The 18,597-nt window shown below is 51.8% G+C and overlaps 3 protein-coding genes across 3 annotated transcripts; 1 reads left to right on the forward strand and 2 right to left on the reverse strand.

The window, feature by feature from the left end:
• Positions 1 to 2,062: 2,062 nt before the first annotated feature.
• On the forward strand, positions 2,063 to 2,851 carry PG997_001177 (uncharacterized protein; the record flags this gene model as incomplete). Its single annotated transcript, XM_066805492.1, has 1 exon — positions 2,063 to 2,851. One exon carries the CDS (start codon positions 2,063 to 2,065, stop codon positions 2,849 to 2,851), a length of 789 nt encoding a protein of 262 aa, XP_066675265.1.
• A 930-nt stretch (positions 2,852 to 3,781) lies between these two features.
• On the reverse strand, positions 3,782 to 6,195 carry PG997_001178 (glycosyltransferase family 39; the record flags this gene model as incomplete). The annotated part of the gene is made up of 4 exons (XM_066805493.1): positions 3,782 to 4,425; positions 4,477 to 5,738; positions 5,800 to 5,981; positions 6,055 to 6,195. The coding sequence occupies 4 exons, from the start codon at positions 6,193 to 6,195 to the stop codon at positions 3,782 to 3,784; spliced, it is 2,229 nt and encodes a 742-aa protein (XP_066675266.1).
• A 2,055-nt stretch (positions 6,196 to 8,250) lies between these two features.
• On the reverse strand, positions 8,251 to 11,042 carry PG997_001179 (General substrate transporter; the record flags this gene model as incomplete). Its single annotated transcript, XM_066805494.1, has 7 exons — positions 8,251 to 8,435; positions 8,489 to 8,675; positions 8,741 to 9,266; positions 9,318 to 9,800; positions 9,864 to 10,553; positions 10,606 to 10,757; positions 10,917 to 11,042. The coding sequence occupies 7 exons, from the start codon at positions 11,040 to 11,042 to the stop codon at positions 8,251 to 8,253; spliced, it is 2,349 nt and encodes a 782-aa protein (XP_066675267.1).
• Between the last annotated feature and the right edge of the window lie 7,555 nt (positions 11,043 to 18,597).

Below are 18,597 nucleotides of genomic sequence, written 5' to 3' on the forward strand. Positions count from 1 at the left end.
ATCGGCAGCGCCAGAGGAGACCGCCTCTTATAGATAAGAGATATGGATGAGTCGGAAACAGTCAAAGGATATAGTTCTCTCTATCAACAGGTTATGTGTGGAGGTTTTCCTGGTTGAAAGGTAGAAGAAGGCGCTTGTTGCAGCCGGGTCACATAGAAAGAAGGCAAACAAATGATGGGTGGGCGGCGATGGTGAAGAGAGATAGAGTGTTTGGGGCGTGGTGTTATCGGGATTGGGGAACGATGACGATATGCAGGTTAGGCGATAATGATCCAAAGTGGTACAAGCGACGGATGTGGGAAGAATGAAGCAGCTATGATGATTGATTTTAGACAAACGGCTACTTTTATTACTCGTCCTCCACCGCGGCAGCAGTAGCAGGAGCAGGAGCAGTAGAAACGAAGAGGATGTGCGTAGGTAGGTAAGTAAGAAGAAGAAATGAGTTTGTTGTTGCATGTCACGCCGACTGTTAAGCTTGCTGCTGCTGCTGCTACGTACATGTAGGTAGGTAGGTACTTTAGGTAGATACAGTAACTTCCCACTCGAGCAGGATCATCCACAGGCACCACAGGCACCCGTCTAACCCGTCCCCCGTGGACTCTGCCCAGCAGCCGCCTGCCCATGGAACCTCGACGCGGATGATTCCTTACTGCCGGCTTCGGTAAGGCCTGCTGGCCAACCTTAAGGTCGGACAAGGCCCCCAGGCGAATGCGGCGGGTACTGCGGGGCACACGCCCATTCTTCTGTGCTTGTAGCGCAGATTGTGGTAGACCCTGCAGCAATTCCAGTGTCCACTGCGACCAGTCCAGTCCCGTCTGCGAGTGCACATGCAATCCAAATCCAACCTTGGGGTTGAGGCTTAAGCACCCCATGAGAGGAATCCATATCAACGACTGTGCTCACTCGCGTCCTGTCCTGGTCTGAGGTCCAGGAGGCTGGAGGCGGGAGGCGGGAGGCTGGAGTCGGCTTCTATTTACCTGTGACAACCACGGCAACGCAACACATGCGGTGAGTTGTAAGCATGTATGTATGTATGGACACACACACACACACATGCATGCATACATTTGGTATGTGTAGCACTAGATATAGTACTTCCTCAAGATAAGGCGACCAGCTTGTCTTGAGTCACGAGCCTTGTGTGCCTTCGGGAGTGGCAGATGATGGTTGAGGTTTGTGCATCTCTGAGGTCATCCCTCCCCCTTGTCTCTCTTGTCTGGTCTTATCAGCACCTATCGGCTGCCTAGGCACTAGGTACGTTGCATCACTGCTACCAAGGCCCAAGACCTGGAAGAAAGCCCGACCCCCCATGTTTGAGCGTCTCCTGTATTTGATTTCCTGGATCAACGACAGGTGAAGTACATGACTGGAAGTATTCGTCAAATGCGGGTGCATCTGCAACGACTCTTGCTTCACCGTCACTCACTGGCGAACGAGCTAAACTAACCTAAGCCGTCCATCTGTTGACACTTTGTTGCTACTACTACTGAAACTAAAGACCTGCACCAATATTCACCGGATAGGCCTAGCTTCCTCGATACTGGCTATTAATGCTACCGGCCTACCTACCTATCTACCTACCTATCTCTAGGCACTGCTCGGCCTGGTGTACGGCACCCGGTGATCAGCGGAAGCTTCTCTGACAACACCCACCGCATTGTGGAATAGACTTTTCTGCATATCATACATACAACGTGTAGGTGCATCCAGTCGCAACCACAGCAACGGCGTTGTCCTGTCCCTTGGTATACGTCGTACCAAACACCTCAACCCTCGCACCTACGACCATCACATGCTGAATAGCATCGGGGTCCTTCTTTCGATACACTATACCAGAACGCGGCATTGAGCCAGGAGCCTCCGACGACGACGACGAAGACGAAGAGGGCGACGGTGGTTCAACTTGAAAGTTGATATCACTTTACGGGATAACTTCGTTTTCCCTTCTCTCAGCTACGAACTGCGAATACGAAAACCATACATACCCCTCAACCTTCCGACCCCTGTTCGACCGACCTCCCTTCTTTCTCGCCCTCTCTTCACACAGCCAGCAGTGCCGACCATGTCCTCGCCACCATGGGATTACATCGCCAAGCTGGTCTGCATAGGGGACTCGGGATGCGGCAAATCCTCTCTCACCATCCGGCTCTGCGAGGGCCGCTTCAGCCCCCAGCACGACGTGACCATCGGCGTTGAGTTCGGCTCGCGCATAGTGCCCGTTGGCCCGCCCCATTCCAAAGCCCTCCAGCAGGCCGCCCTGTCGTCGAAAAACAAAAATAACAGCTTGAGCGGAGGGAGCTCCGACGCGAACGGGGGCGGCGGCCTCCCCGACCCGCCAAAATCCTCAGACCAGCAGAAACACATGAAGCTATCGCTCTGGGACACGGCGGGACAAGAAACCTACAAGTCGGTAACACGGTCCTACTTCCGGGGCGCCTCGGGCGCCCTGCTCGTCTTCGACATCAGCCGCAAGTCCACCTTTGCGCACGTTACCGACTGGCTGGCCGACCTGCGTCAGATCGCGGAGCCCGACATCGTCGTCATCCTCGTCGGCAACAAGGCCGACCTGGCAGGCGAAGAGGACAACAAGCGCGAGGTCACGGTCGCAGAGGCACAGGACTGGGCCCGCCAGAACGGCGTCCTGCAATACGTCGAGACGAGCGCCAAGAGCGGCGAGGGCGTCGAGCTTGCCTTCATGCAGGTCGCCGAGCGCATCTTCGACAACATCAATGCCGGCAAGTACGACCTCAACGATCGCCGGAGCGGCGTCAAGGGCCCCGGGCCGGGCCAGACGGGACGTCAGGTTCGGCTGAACGATTCGAGTAAGGGGAGTGGGGGTGGATGCTGTTGAGGACATACATACGATCGAGCGAGCGAATGCGTACTGATGATGAATGGTATTTAATGATCTGAATCCAGGAGAGAGACAGTGCTGAGAGGTCACAACAACAGCAGCAGCAGCAAAAAGGTTAAGCATTAACAACAGGTAGTGCAAACTCTGTACATAAAACAACAAGAAACGCAGTTCTATCTGACAACGCGATGAATAGGGAATGGCAAATGCGAAAGGTGGAAGGATGATACCCCTATTGAGGTTCTACCAAGGCGGTAGCAAGCAAAGCATTCAAGCATGGAGAAGGGGCACAAAGATTTATTCGGACCGTAAGTAGTTCGACTTTGGTTACAATTACCAGCATTGCTGCCCAAGAGAAAACAACTATCAGATGTGGGCATCACAAACTATAATCGAGCACCATGGTACCAGAATCATGTTCATTTGTGTGATGCTCTTTCGTGTTTGGTGGGTGGGTAAAGCAAGGTTTTGAGGGTTCCTGGCGGACCCGCGCCATGCAGATTGCGCATTATTGCATTCTCATCCAGCGTACAGTTTGCATGTATATAAATTGGACTTGAATCGAACATGCATTGGCATCAGACAGTTGATTCAACATAGAAAAAGAAAAGTGCACATTAGTATCTTGATAGTGGCGTGATGACTCCTTTTCTTGGTGGTATTTGGAGGCCCCCAGCAAGCTCGCACCCAACACCTTTTAGATATTCCCTGCCAGAACTCCTCCACCACCCCCTAGCTGTTCTCTGTTATCACTCCAGAGATCTGCTACCTAATATCGTTACAATCCGGAGGTGGGAGACCACGGATGATATTCCATCCCCCATGGCCAGCGCCCCCTCTCAATGTCTGTCGAGGATAGATCTAAATATCCCCGCATTGAAATGGTGGTGATCATATTGTCTATACAGGCCAACGCAATGATGCCTCTCAGTCGGTCATGCGCCAAGTGTCAAACCACTTCATGTAGCTGTACTGCTTGTTCGGGCCCGTCATACCCCAGCAGATCGGCATGAAGAAGATGTAAAGGCCAATGATGGTGGTGTACAGAGTACCGTAAACGGCATATTGGATAGCCTTCTTTTGGGTGCGAACCATGAAGTCGACCAGGAAGCCCAGGGTGAGAATGGCGAAATAGAGCGCAGGGTAGTAGTGGTGGACGTAAGTGACACGTGCCATGACGACGAAAGGCAGGTAGTGAAGGAACCAGCCGAGAATCGGGTAAAGACCCGAGTAGTGGATCTGGTCGATTTCTTCTTGCGACAAGTCCCTGAAGCCTCGTTGCCATCGAAGGATATACCAAACTGTCACAAGACCGACAGCGCCAAGAGACATGGTCGAGGCCCAATAGACAAATGGGTTGCCAAGGAGGAAATATTTAACGATCTTGTCGTCCCAACCACACATGCGAAGACCAACATGGAGGATAGGCCATTGCCACCACTGGGAGGCAAGGTCGTCCTGCTTATCGGGGTCGGGGACAAGGGCGTTGTTGGAAGTCATCATGGCAACGTTGAGGTGGATAAAATCGTGGAAGAAGGGCGATTTATACTTTCCAGGATCCGCAGGGGGAACTATATTTGCGTTAGCCTTCGCAAAATCCGATTTGAAATTTCATGACTTACGCTTCTCATTGGTGTGAGCCTCGATGTTCCAGTGAGTGAAAGTATCCCGAGGGTTGTTGCTCTTGTCACAAGTGACCTCGATCTGTTTGAAACCCCATTGAGGCAGGTTGACGTTGCCGGCGCGGAGATAGCAGCCCATTGAGGGGTGCTTCAGGCGGAAACCAGTGGTCAGGGTACGGACTCGGCTCCTATCACGAGAAGCGACATCGCTAACAACCTCAATCTTCCAGTGGTCCTTCTCATCGCCTACTGTAAGGTTACCATAGGAAGAGACTTCCTTGTGCGACTTGGTGACGGGAGCAGCGATATCGTGAGAGTGGAGGTTGCGGCCAGTCTGAGTGTGGATCAGGCGAACGACACTGCCGTCTCCAATGAATCTAGGCTCCTCCTCCGGGTTGTAGTCGGCATCGTACCGGTTGGGGTAGAACCACCACTCGTTGTTGGCATCCTTGTGGTGGTAGCAAGTGACTTGCTGCTGGTTTGAACCTTCAGGGTAGGTTTGGACGTGACTGTGCAACAAACCTCCGCCATATCCCATGTTCTTGAGAGTGACCTTGGATCCGATAGCGACCTCGAGCGGCGAGTTTCGACCAATCTCGCTGCCTTCGAGGTTTGCTTGGAACAGAGAGCTCATCTGGGCATCACCAGGGCCGCTTCGGGTGAGAATGGCAAAGTGAAGAGCGAACGAAAAGAGGTACACAAGGAAAGGGATAACGATCAGTCCGGCAACTCGAGCACCGACATGGGCAGCCAGCGTCTTAATGGGCATCTTGGTGTTGCCAAATTTGTTCCACAGATCCTCGATGGTGTAAAGACCGACAAGGGCAGTGACAAAAAGGCCAACGAGCTTGATGCTGCAGACAAAACCCAAGCTGAGGCCGGTCATGAACAGCCAGAAGAACCACTCCGGGTCGAAGCTGTACTGCTGTTGTCTGTGGAATTTGGCCCAGCAGAAGACAGTTGCGACGGTACCGAACAGAAGCATGGAGTCGAGGAGAATGAAGCGGCTGATGGTGGTGTACGAGTTCTCGCAGAGGACCATGAGGGTGACCAGCCAGACGGCCGGGCGCTTCAGGTTCAGCTCGCGAGCAGTGAAGTAGGCCAGCGGGATACACAGAATGCCCCAGAAGGCGTTGAAGGCGCGCATGAAGGTGTAGTTGAGCTCCTCGGGGTAGGTCTCACCGGACTTGAACTCGAAGGAGCCATTGTATCCAGCCAGAACACCGGACAAGCCGACGAGGATCTTGCCCAGAGGGGGGTGCCTATACGAGCATTAATACTCCGTGTTTCTTCCGCCAAACTCGCACATTCATCGGTACGTACACGTCGAAGAAGAGCTCGCGCTTGATATAGTGCGAGCCGAATTTGCCGAAGTGAGCCTCGTCCCAGGTGACGATCGGGCTAAGGCCAATCTTGTATAGTCGGGTAAAGAAGGCAAGGGCCGTGAAGATGATGGGCGCAATGATGAACTCCCACTCGTCGAGGAACTCGAGGACAGGGGATTGCTGCAGCGGAGGCGTTGCTCGTTAGCTGGCCGGATCTCCAGCAGTACAGACGGCGGGGGCAGTGCTTGCATACCTTCTTGCCATGTATCTTCTTCTCGTCGACCTCGACCTGTTGGACTGGGACGGTTACGGGGGTGCCGGGGACATTGCGCTGGCGTAGGCCTTGACCGTTCGGATCGGCGCCGGAGGCAACCGTGGCCTTATTATCGGCCATGGCTGTAGAGTATCGTTGAAGATTCTACCTAGGACAACCAGGCTCGCATTCAAGAACACGGCGAATGGGCCGGAGAGGAGGTCAAAAAAAGTGGTGGGCCGATGAGCAAGGTTGAAGGGTTGCTAGAGAAGAAACAGAAAAAAGTAGGACCTCAAGCGAATGTGAGAATCGGAATAAAGTAGAAGAAAAGGGTAAGAGATCTAATGGGACGAAGAAAGATGTAACCACGTCAAGTCAAGCCCCCTTCCAGTAAAGTAGGAGGACGAATCGAGGACGAATCGAGGACGAATTAATTGGTTCTGGGTCACCAAGACAAGACAAGACAAGACACCAGAGAATCACAATGTGGCCCTTTTGGACGATGTCTGGCAGAAAATAATGGCAATCCAATACGAATTCACCATAGGAGAGAGCGCTGCGGTGCTGCTACTACTACATGCAACCAACCCTGGACCTGGCCGGACCTGGACTTGGGCCTGGAAAGTGGGCGCGGGCGGGAAAAACGCGATACTATTTCGAGAACAAGCTGGCCTGATCTCTCTCTCTGTCAATCTGTCCGGTCAATTCAATTAGGGGGAGAGCTAGGGGAGCAAGCAAAAAGAGCTCTCCCCCTGTCCACACACAATGTCCGACCCTGCAAAAAGCTCGGCCCCCTCTGCCCGGCTAGCGCTGATGTGCTGAAGGCACTTGGCACTTGTCCAGCTGGGGCAAGGTGCACTCTGTTCACAGTGACAGGCAGTCCTTCCCGCTTAACCGCCACGTTGGGACGATTGGATCGATTATGTACCTCGAATGCCTACTTACAGATTGACAGGTCAAGTAGCAAGGTAGCAGCAGGTATGCACGATAGGCAGAAAGGCTATGTACCTATATCATCATAATAGTCTTGCACCAATCAAGACAGTCATCTTCAATGTCGACATACTACTTGCGGCTTGATACTCCTACGAGAAGCATCAGAAGGTGCGAGGACATTTCGGTACATGATGTATGTATGCACTTTGCACACATTGCATGTCACTTCGGTGCTGATAAAAGTCGAGGACCCCGCCAGGCCCCTGCTGAGAGCTCCGGTATAATTGTCATTGGAAATTAGCTAAGAGGTATCAAATGTACTTTACGAAGTCCAAGCCGAATATCGAAACCTGCATGTGTGTAAGTGCTCAAGGTGGCGCAGAAAATCCCAAAGTCAAAAAACGATAAACGTCCTGACAGGGATGCATATGAGATGAGTCCTTCAAGAATGGTGGCAGGAGCAATGTTTTTTACCCGGGCCAAAGTGACACATTGAATCACAAGATATCCCGATAGCGGTATGTTTGCTCTGCCACTACTTGCGGTTGGGTCTCATCTCCGGAGCAATTTGAAAGGACCTCAGTCATCAAAAGCAACTGATGTCCTCCGCGGAGCAACTCGAGAAGGATGAGGCATCGAAACTGCCCACCTGATATGTCCACGAAAAGGGTATGCCATATTTATTGCCTGGGAGGTACGTACATATAGGCAAGTTTCCCATAGACGAATACATCTGTGCATTACAAAAGCCTCGGTCGCTGTCTCTGGTATTCTCATGGCTCTGCAAAGGAACACTTGTCCCAATCTAACACTAGCAGTCTTTGTCCATCCACCGGATGACTGATATACAAGGAAACTCTCAAACATTAAAATCTCGCAAACGCACCATGTCCCAGCTCTACTCCGCTGTGTGCATGTCTCATACTGATCTTTGTTCTTCATCAGCCAGGCCCATGTCATGCAGCTCAGGCGAAAGAATGGACAATCCTTTCCCACTTCGAACCTGCCCACCGTCTATATGGTTTGTAACGACACTCGGTCTTCTTTTGCTGGCACTCATCGTTGTGTAACGCGCTCGAATCGTCTAGTCCTCGTTGTCTTCCAACGGGGCATACCTGGCTCTACCAGCCGGGCTGCTGCTGCCACCTCGATCACGGCCGACCATGCGGCCTAGCCACTCGCCAACTCTACCACGCGAGCCACTTTCTGATCGTGGATGGGGTTTACCATCGATCACATTGAGTACCGGCGGGTCAATGCTCATCGGGGGATATCGTCAGTAGGGCCCGCCCGTCCCCTGAACGAACCGTCCGGAGACGAGACCCGGTAGATGGATCCAGTTTCTGACCTCACACTAGGAGAAGCCATCGCAGTTGTGTTATCTCCAAACAGTGAGCCCATCTCCTCCAGACGGACGCCACATGTCTCGGGGTATATGAAGTAAACTGTTCTTCGTTAGATTCCGTTTGCAGTGATTGGGATTCCTCATGAAGCTCACCTGTTACGAAACTGACAACGCAGAAAAACGCGTGAACCAGGTAAAGGCGCCACCCAATCCAGTCCTGGAGGATGGGAGTCTGTTCGCCAACAATGAAATTGAAGGTCCAATTCGCTGCTGTCGATAAACTAGCGCCCTTGGATCTAATGCTCAACGGCAGGATCTCGGGCGGGTAGAGCCATGGGATCTACGGCCATCGTTAGCTCATGGATCAGTAATACAAGCGAAGGGTGACAAGGATACTACACATACCGGTCCCCAGGAGTACCCGAAGGCAGCATTATAGATCATGACAAAGACCACCACCAACGTGGGTGTAAGCTCTATGTCTAGGTATATAAAATACGATACCATAGATAGCGAGATCGCCATGGCGATAGCACCGGTAAGAAGGATGAATCGTCGACCCCAGCGATCGACAATGTACCATGGCGGTATCGTGGAGAGAAGGTACGTAATACCGTTGATGCCAGTCATTTTAACCGCATCGTGTCCTACCCAACCAGCCGACTCAAAGACGTAGGGGGCATAGTACGAAATGACGTTGATGCCGTTCAGTTGGGCCAATGCTTGCGCCGACATGGCAATGAAGACGCGTGTCTTGTATTTTCGGAACATTTCCGTGTAGGTTCTCTCGCCCTCCATGCGCTGTAGCAGGACGTCCATCTTGATTTCTCTGAATTCATCACGCGCCTTCGGGTTATGAATATCGCCAGCTCCGTACAGATTTGCGATAACAACAATGCCCTCTTCGTCGTGGTCGTGATCCAGGAGCCATCTGGCCCATTCATCAGCTGCGTACTCGTGAGTACAGGGAAAGCAAACTTACCGTGGTGACTCCACGATGACCAAGCTACCGAATCCAAGCAAAGCACCCATAATGCATTGCATCATAAGCGGGGCACGCCATGAGTAGTTGTTCTCGATGAAGCCGCAGAAGTAGTCTACCCAGACGCTTGTGGCATATCCGATAATGTTGCCAGAAAACTCGATGCAAGCCAACTTGCCACGGTTGTGAGGTGGGGAGATCTCAGACTGGTAGACGGGCACAATGGTCGACAGAGTACCGACACCAAGACCGGCAATGATTCTGCCGAGCATCATCATGGGCATGTTGGTTGCCAGTGTCTGCAAAGCACCTCCAACAAAGAAGATCATCGAGCCGTAGAGAATAGTCTTTCTCCGCCCGATGACGTCTCCGATTTTGCCGACAGCGAGGGATGAGATCAGGGCGCCAATCTCGAGGATGGCGACCATGGTTCCAATCTCGGCATGAGACGGGTGGTTGAAGTAGTCTCGGAAGAAGGGACCGCTGCAGTCTCGTATTAGTATACTGCCCTATAGAGCCGACAAGGACGAGGAACCAAAGTCGTACGTAATGATACCGGACATAACACCTTGATCATAGCCAAAGAGGAATACACCTAATGAGACAAAGATACTGGTAAAGTAACTAGATGGTAGGTCAGCATGCCTGCCGTTCATGATCAGGCCGTTTCTTCGGATGGAGGCTCTTACATGAGGGGCTTGCCCGTAAGGCCGTGGACCCCCGTGCCAGGCATGATGAGGGGATAGCAATCGCGAAGCTCTGGAGGGGCGGCGAGGAGCTACGCTGGGTATCTCGATCGAGTCCTTATTAACGGCGCCAGGTTGCTCTTTGGAGTAGGCGTCGCTGTGGGCCGAGACGGAGCGTCGAAACTGGACGCGCTTGGTCTTGGAGTGCTTGTTGTTGATGACGCCGGCAAGCAAGCCGTCGTTCTTCAGGGAGGTGTCCTGCAGACGTAACCTCAGAGGGTCCTCCTCGTCGGCCAACTGCTCGGCGATGTCACCAGTGTCGGTCCAGTCGTCGAAGTCGGAGTCGGAGTTGGAGGAAGACCTGGCAGGGGAGGAGGGGCGGTCTCCGCGGCCAGCCAGCAATGACGTCGATTGGGCGCCGTGTTCTCGTTCGTGGTCGGGGCGGCTGGAGGAGAGGGTCCTTAAGGGAATTCTAGCTGGAAGACGGGCTTGGTTTTGGGGAGAAATCTTGAGTGATATGGGGCTGTTGAGCAGCAGCCTCCCTTCCGCTCTAGAACAAAGATAGGTAGAGAATAGAGTTGGGGGGTGGTTAGGATCGGAACGGTGGGCTTAAGCAATCCGGGTCATTTGGTACTTCGAAATCGGCAGGTCGGTAATGAGGTGCCTCAGCGTGCTGCTGCGGTGCGATGACGGTTCGCTGTGGATCGCAGGGCAGAGGAACTGCAAGCGCGGTGGTACCTTCCGGCGAGGCAGGCTAACCCAGTGTGCTGTGAGTGAGCTATGGGGGTGGTCTTCCAATTGGTTTTTGAGTCAAAGCGACTTCGGCTGCGACTGGCCAGGAAATCAATCCAGATGAGAAGGGAACTGGTCTTTTCACGGAGCGATGCAGGCGTGGATGGCGCTAATGCTTTACAGGGTGGACATGAGTAGCGTGTCCCTTTCGGTTCTTCAAGATCTTCTTCAGAATGAGCGACGATGAGGAAGGACTGGAAGATTGTTGCGGAAAGGTCGACAGGCGGGAACTGAGAAGAGTAGGCATCGAGCTGGTACCTCCTATTGATCCCTCCTCAGCTTGCTGGCCTTTGCCCGGTCGGGACCCCCTTTTTTCCAGCAGTGGTCCGCAGATCCGCTGCAGCCCGCCTGTACTTAACAGCGCCTTAACGCACGTGTAAATGAACGATGCTTCCCACAGTTCCAGGCATCGATTCATAAACCTCTACCTAAATCAAGCACCACCACACCCAGCAGGATAAGTAAGCATTAAATACATTCGAATAAGCATTTTACTTAGTGGGATAAACGTATAAACATTACACCACGGCATTGAATATTCCCCAACGTGTACAGCACGGGTGGCATGGTGGAACTTCTGACTAAGGGTATATCGCTTGGACGTCCCTAGGGCATCAAGTGAGACACTTTTCACGTAGCTTCGTCTGGGGGGAGTCAGGAGCCCTTTACCCATGAAAGCCTTGTCAATTTGCTTTTCCGTCCGTTATCTTCGGCGGCGCGGATCTTGGACTCAGAGCATGGTACATGGCAAGAATCTGTGTCGATCACTATGTGCATCCCAGCCCGTCGGATTACGAGTCAGGCCCCCAGAGTCAGCTCAATTCATACTCCAAACATTGATTCGCGATAAGTATGGATGCGGCTCATTGCCTGCTGCCAATTGATTACAATCAATCGGCTTGGGGCCGGTACAGGTCAAATGCAACCCGATCTGTGGTCGATCGTGTGTTTATCAGAACAACCGATGAGACAGAGCGAATTCGGGCTTCATAACCGACTTCCTTCCACCTCTCGTATCATGCAGGCCGACGCCAAATTCTTGATACACCCTGAGTGCATCATACACCTGTCCCAGCAAGCTGCCTTGGCCAGTCGGGCGACTATTCGTAGCACGGCGAAATAGGCGTACAGTACAGTAGCATGGCCTTTTCTTTTCTTGCAGGACAGGGACCCCCCAGAGTCCCACCAGAGAGCCCCACGGTGTGTCATCATCGTCTCCATCTTCTTCCATTTTTTGGAGGCGGTCTACTGTAGTACGTCGCAGTACTTATCGTAGGAGGGGCAGAGGGGGCCTCACACCAGCCTAAGCAGGCCTTCCCCAGCTTCCAACCCGCAATCCGATTTCCCCATGGGAAGATACATCGATGTCTCCAATTGACTGGATAAATGGAGATCACTGCTCATCACCCCTCCATCTCATCACGAGGAATAAAGTGTGAATCCCGTGCGAGGAACTGATGATGAGAAATCCTTGGTTGCTGTGTTTCTATCCCGTAGGGAAGTCCTGGGTGTCCTGCTGACCATCGGTCCTGGTCACCAGATCAGCTACAAGTGCCTTGCTAAACACCGAGGCCTCGACAATCGCCAAATTTAGGTACTTGACTGAAACGAAGTCATTCTTGGCTCACTGAGCAAACACAGAGGTTTGCGGGTTGGATGTCATTCAAATACATTTGCGTAATGAGTCAGGGCATATGACAAAAAAATGTCGGTTAGTGCCGTTTAAAACGTACGGATTCGGCATCAACTGTCAGCATGCGAAATTCCCGAGGGGGAAACAAACTGGTCGAGCTCGCAGTCTTCGGATCTCTATCCATGCCAATCTTGGTATTCTTGTGGTCGTCCCCGGCTTCAAAGGCTGCGTGCAATGGCGCTGAGATGATATGTACCTCTGTTATTGTAGTAGACACCTTCAAGTCTCACGGGTGTAGAAACACGCCCACGACGATGAGTTTTGACATGAAGCCCACCCGAAGGCCTCGTCCAGCGCATTGGTGCAAGCGACTGTGACTACATCCAAACACTCGGGCGATGTAGACCAGCGGGCTGCGAACCATGAGGTATTATGGTAGTATTGCTTGGAGAGGCGATGTTCACTAGCGCTTGGGAGAAAAGTCACACTCAGTTATGGGATCCATAGAATATATGTACGTTCTTGCATTGCGGTATTGGGGAAGGTGTGGTACTAGCATTGGCAGTTCACTCCGATATCACAATCATCCTTCTGCTTCTTGGGGGCATTTGCTTTGGTTTGAAAGGCCTTCAGATGTGCAGGTAGTTCATGATGACATGAGGTTATGCCAGCAGTCAATGTTTATGCGTGTATACAAGCAAAGGGGAGACTCTCCAGGTGTAACGATGCGTGTTTACATGTAGGCATTAGAATGAAAACCCTACGAATCCCGTTCGTATCCCCTTGGTGGTGAAAACTCTGCTCATAGTGAAATTGTTTCCGTACCTGGTCGACAGGCCCCGTCTCTCCAACTAGGCATTATATCCAATAGAACAAACATCATATACATGTATTAATAATATTAAATGTTTCATTGATCCGTACAATACGGCATAATTTGGTCGGGGCAGCGTTAAACCCATCAATGGGATATACATACATACCTTCCATTTTACACCTCACTGCTGAGGTATGAACCACACAACCACTGGAGTAGATACCCGTAGATAAAGACGACAGACGTTCGAACAACGACCTATTTTCAGCGTTGTGATTCATTGCTGGAGATGCTATGCCACCCGCCATATGCTCGGACAGCGTAGCAAGTCCTGTATGCAGAACATGGCCAACCGAGGTGATTCGAAAAGGGGGCAACCCCTGATGGCTATGATGGTGTGAGGTTGAAGAACTTTCTTCACTCAATGAGCCATGCGCTCAGTATACTCTGATCAAACCTATTTCGTTGTGTGAGTATGGTATACTAGCAAATAAAAGAGATCCTTAAGCCAAGTGGTCAACTTCCGCGCTTGGTATTACACAATGCCACTCCTCGGGGAATAACACATGCCTCTGATATGGGAGTACACCGTGCGGGGGGTTACCATGATACACAAGTCCCGAACGTAAAACGAACGAAGAACTGTTCGGCATAGAGAGTCAAGCGGTATTTCGGGATGGCTGCTGGTATCGTCTACTGGATTGATCTGATCGTGTCTCTCGAGAACATACGATTCAGGTCATGGACCCCCGGTAGGCTATTTGATTTCAAGCGTCTTTGGCCTGCTGCAACACGTAAGATACCATTGGCGTGAGTGTGATCCAGGACAGTGTTAAGACCAGGCTGCCGTACTCTTGACCGCAACGGTGATACACGATGATGAAAGGAGGGCCAATGCCTGGGCAATGCTGTCGTATGCTGTCACGATTGCTATGTTGTCGGCACCTTATCATTGTCCTTCCGTTGCTATTATCCCCAGGTTTCTCATTTCGCGTGTGCCACGCAGTGCTGCCCGAATTGCGATGGCATGATTTCGTGTATGTAGACGCGAATCGAACGTAGATCCGGTTGGCGGAAAGGGAGAACAAATCTTGAAGACACAGCTTACACGCGTGGTTGGGGGTTGACTTGAGCCCATAGATGGCTATAAAGGGGCCACAGAGTCCCAAGGCGTGAAAGGTAGTTATACAGATACGTATCCTCGTTGGATATGATTAACAGGGCTGACTCCTACGTCTGGTTATGGGATATAGCAGGCTAGTAGCAAGCGATGTATTGCTGCTTGCACATGGAGATAATGTCCCGTTAGTAGGAATACGTATGGAAAATCTACCCAGGTATGTCGTACATGTAGGTGCTGCTACGGAAATCCATACCAGCATGGTAATTGAGAATGAACATATACCAGGCATAAAACACTCCCTTCGGGACAACACATGCATTGGGTGATCACTGCTATCGTAGTGAAATTACTCAACAGACCACATTTCTTCACCCTGCTCCTGGTATACGAAGTCTAGTACAGCAGTGCAAACAACTCCTTAAGATCTACTCATTCACAAACCCTTACCAACCACCAGTGCCCCAAGTAACCAGGTCCAAAGGCCTGTATGGAGTCATGCCCTGACTATGTCTCCTGCAGCAAGAACTGCAAAGCCTTGATCTGATCCAGCATGAACATAGCAGGGCATATGATCTCGTCCCGACGATTTCTTTATCCAGTGACGAGCTAATGGATGAAGGAACCCATCAAATAGACTATACTGAAGAGTTGAGCTTATCCGTATGCTTCGATACCATAAATGAAAATCCAACGCCCGTCAAGCTCGACCGGAGACAACAACTCTTGGGCTACAAGAAAGTCAAACCCCTAGTGAATGCCTTACTGCCATTGTATGAGCCGGGCTATCCACAAGCGGGTACAAGACCGTGGTCAGTCCGCACACAAGACAAACACACGCATTCCAGTGCTGGCCACCAGAAGAGATATCGTGTCCTATCCACATTTGAATGCCACACTACGTGTAGGTATCATACGGCAGCGCAGCCTCCCAAGAGAGCAAGACGGTGAGATCTTGGTCAGCTGCTTCATTGGCAGCGGCGAAGAGCACAACAGCTTCGCTTAGCGATGTATAACAAGAAAAAACTGAAGATTCTCGCCCAGCTAACGTGTCCCGCATACATAGCCCCTTGATATGCTGGTGCCACTAGGAGGTGCCGGGCAAGTGAACGGTCGGTTGCTTATAGCCGCCAGATGGCCTCGAATCATCGTGCTAGAAAGTCAGCCGCAGCTGCTACCTACTGTGAAGCTGACGGGGGTGGCATTATTGAAGTAGACAATAACTCACGCATTATCAGTATTGGGTCCATGCTTGGTGGCAGTTATCGTGGGTTCTTCATTAGTGTACTGGCGGAGGCTGGGCATTTACTATAAGAGGCGTATTATCACAACGAATCACGATGGCATCGGCATTGCCTACCGTATATTCATCTATAAATTACCCACGGCCCTTCTCAGAGGCTTGACTTTGGCCCATGCTGAAACATAGGCAGGTACATGGTCACGATAAGGGACGGATACACACGTAGACACCAAACCAGCTTGTAGCCTTAATATTGACGTCACACGTCACATATTAAGGGGAGATGCGAGCTTCATTTTTTTAACCCCCTCCCCCCCCAAAAAAAAAACTTCTGTTTCCTTCTCTGCTGGCTTGGCCATCGTGACGCGGCTGCCGAGGCTTGAGGTTTCATCGTCCAGTGTGCACAAGCAAGTTGGCAGTTGCTAGACAGATAGAAAGGGGCTACTATTGAGACCAACTTGTCAGACTATTGCAAACCATCATCGGCACGACTGGATGGCAAGGCGTCGTGGCAACGACAGCAAACGCCGTAGCCGTCGTCCAGTGAGGTCGAGGGCCGCCTTGAAGGCTGTGGCTGAAACCTTGGGCATCCCTGGCGGTGGCACTATATCCATGCAAAAGGAAACCGCATATACCCTTGCTCTCCCAGCAAAAACTTCAGCTTTCTTTTGCCTCGGGTATTTCGGTAGCAGAACCCAGATACCGGTGCGTGTTGTTTGCACAGCTTGGGTCCGAGGAATGTGGAATTCCACTCGTAGACTTTCCGGACGGTAAGCTGGTAAGTCTATCTTTGTCCACGTTGCAGTGGCGATTTAGGCACAGCCATCGACACTGTTGGAGTAGGAATGCGTATTTGACTTACTTGCATTCGTTGCCGTCTTCGGCACCGCAAGCCAATTTGTGCTTGATGCGTGGGCAATGCTACATTGAATGAACTTGTGCAGACAGGACTCAGCTCAGCGACAAACAGGTCGAAACAGGCCAGCAGCTTTGATGAGCATCGCTGTCCGAGGACGAATCAGCGATCGGCTCTCCGTCCCGTCACCTTACTTGCATATCTGCCAATTTGCCAAGCCTTTGACTGATTGCACCCACTGTCTTAGAACCCACGTACACTTTGTTTCGATCGTTCAAGAGACAGTATGGAACTGCAGCGAAAAGAAAGCGCTTACGCTTATGCTTACACTGACACTTACACGATCTTCGGAAATCCACACTCAGCTCAGGAGGAGGCTGTGTGTTAGGTTACGAGAAAAACCAAATCGAACAGAATGACATATTCCAGAATGTGCGAGCTAGCCCGTCATACATATCATCATCAGGTTCATGCATAACGTTGGCAAGATTGCTTACTTGAGGCTGGCCAAGTGGTGACTGGAGCCCTGAGCCCCCCTTACCACCCCAACGTCGATCAGGCAATGCCGATTAGCCACCTCTCCCTCTTGCCCTGCTGGACTTTTCTTTTGCTGTTGTCAATCAGCAGCAGCTGAGAAGCAGCTTGTTAGGTGGAACGCAGCACACATCAGACCGAAACAACTGGTGTTTATGCACGACTCTCTATCTGCGATGCCTCGTGCCCCCAAAAAGCATGCAATTGTATAGTCAACGTTTGCGACACACCCCGTGATCGATCATCAGGGAGTAAGTAATAGACAACGACAACCACTAGGACACATTCTGGTACAGTTATATCGGGCAGCGTCTGCAAGCGGGCGGGATTTTCTACAGTGACATGGGCCACCTCGGACCACCATGCCCAAGATGGTAGCATCGACGTTCGTGAACAGAGGGCTGGCGGGTAGGACGGGCAGGTTCTGGCAGCGGTGATAGATTGGAGGTGAGCATTGCAACGGTTAAAGGTCCCTGCTTTGCCTCGAGGCTAACCGAGAGCGTCAGGCTTGGCAGGCTAAGGATAGAAGCCCACCCCACTAGCATGTTTTATTAGGCCTCTTAGAGGCTTAGCCTGCCGATAGCCTGGCAGCCTGGGTACCTGCTACCACGCTGAACGTCGGTCTGGCTGTGCTGTCTTTGCCCGTACCCAGTCCCCAGTCCCCATCTGCCCGACCTTCCAATTATCCATCGCCGGCTGCCCCCTCCAGATGCACGCACCAGCCAGTCTGCAAGCGATGAAGCAAGCAGGGAAAAGCATTGGTTTTTAAATTATACGGGGCATCAGAGTCGCCGTAACAACCCACTGCCCTGTCGACGGTTGGCCAGCCGTGTGAAGGTTGGAAACGTCCAATTGCTTGCTTTCGTCTGTTCTGTTCTTTTCTTTCCAGTCCAGTCCAGTCCAGTCCAGTCCAGTCCAGTCCACTCACCACACACCACCAACGGCCAATGCTACTGAGACGACCGCATCGCCAGCAGAAAAACACGACGAAAGACAGAAAAAAAGACCATTCCAAGCGAGGCTGGGAAGACAGGAGGAGAGCTACAGAGCTACTACAGACGGTGCCCAAAAAACAAAACCCACCAGACAGGAGACAGCAAAACCAATACTCGCTACAAGCAAAGTCGTACCCAAGGCCGACCAGACGACCCACTTGTTCCAGGAACAGCTCAAGCTCAGTTGATTGAAAATCGAGGTCGAGTCCCTTTTGTCGCGCGAGTCAAGGCGGCACGCACCACACCTCACACCATCTTCGCACACGTACTGTATCCAACGCCGCTTTCGTCGGTTTCGGTCGCTCGACGCTGAAGCAAGTAAGCGAACCGTTGCTACTGCTTTCAAACAATCACCACATAGCCGTCTTGACACCGACGCCCGCCAAGCCAAGCGAAAACCTCCCATCCCGTCTACATCGACCTCTCGCTTCCTACTGCCTCCCGAAAGCTCGGCGCCTGCGACACATCCTACTACCTAAGCTCCTGCTGGAGGAGATAAAGCTGTCGAAGACATTGCACAGACCTGCACGCCTCTCTGTGCGAAGTACTTACCTTAATACCATACCACAATAATCACGACTTGGCCGCGCGCAATCTCAATCCA

The sequence above is a fragment of the Apiospora hydei genome (genome assembly GCF_038363865.1).
Source record: "Apiospora hydei strain CBS 114990 chromosome Unknown utg000002l_segment0_segment0, whole genome shotgun sequence".
NCBI classification, from domain to species: Eukaryota; Fungi; Ascomycota; class Sordariomycetes; order Amphisphaeriales; family Apiosporaceae; genus Apiospora; species Apiospora hydei.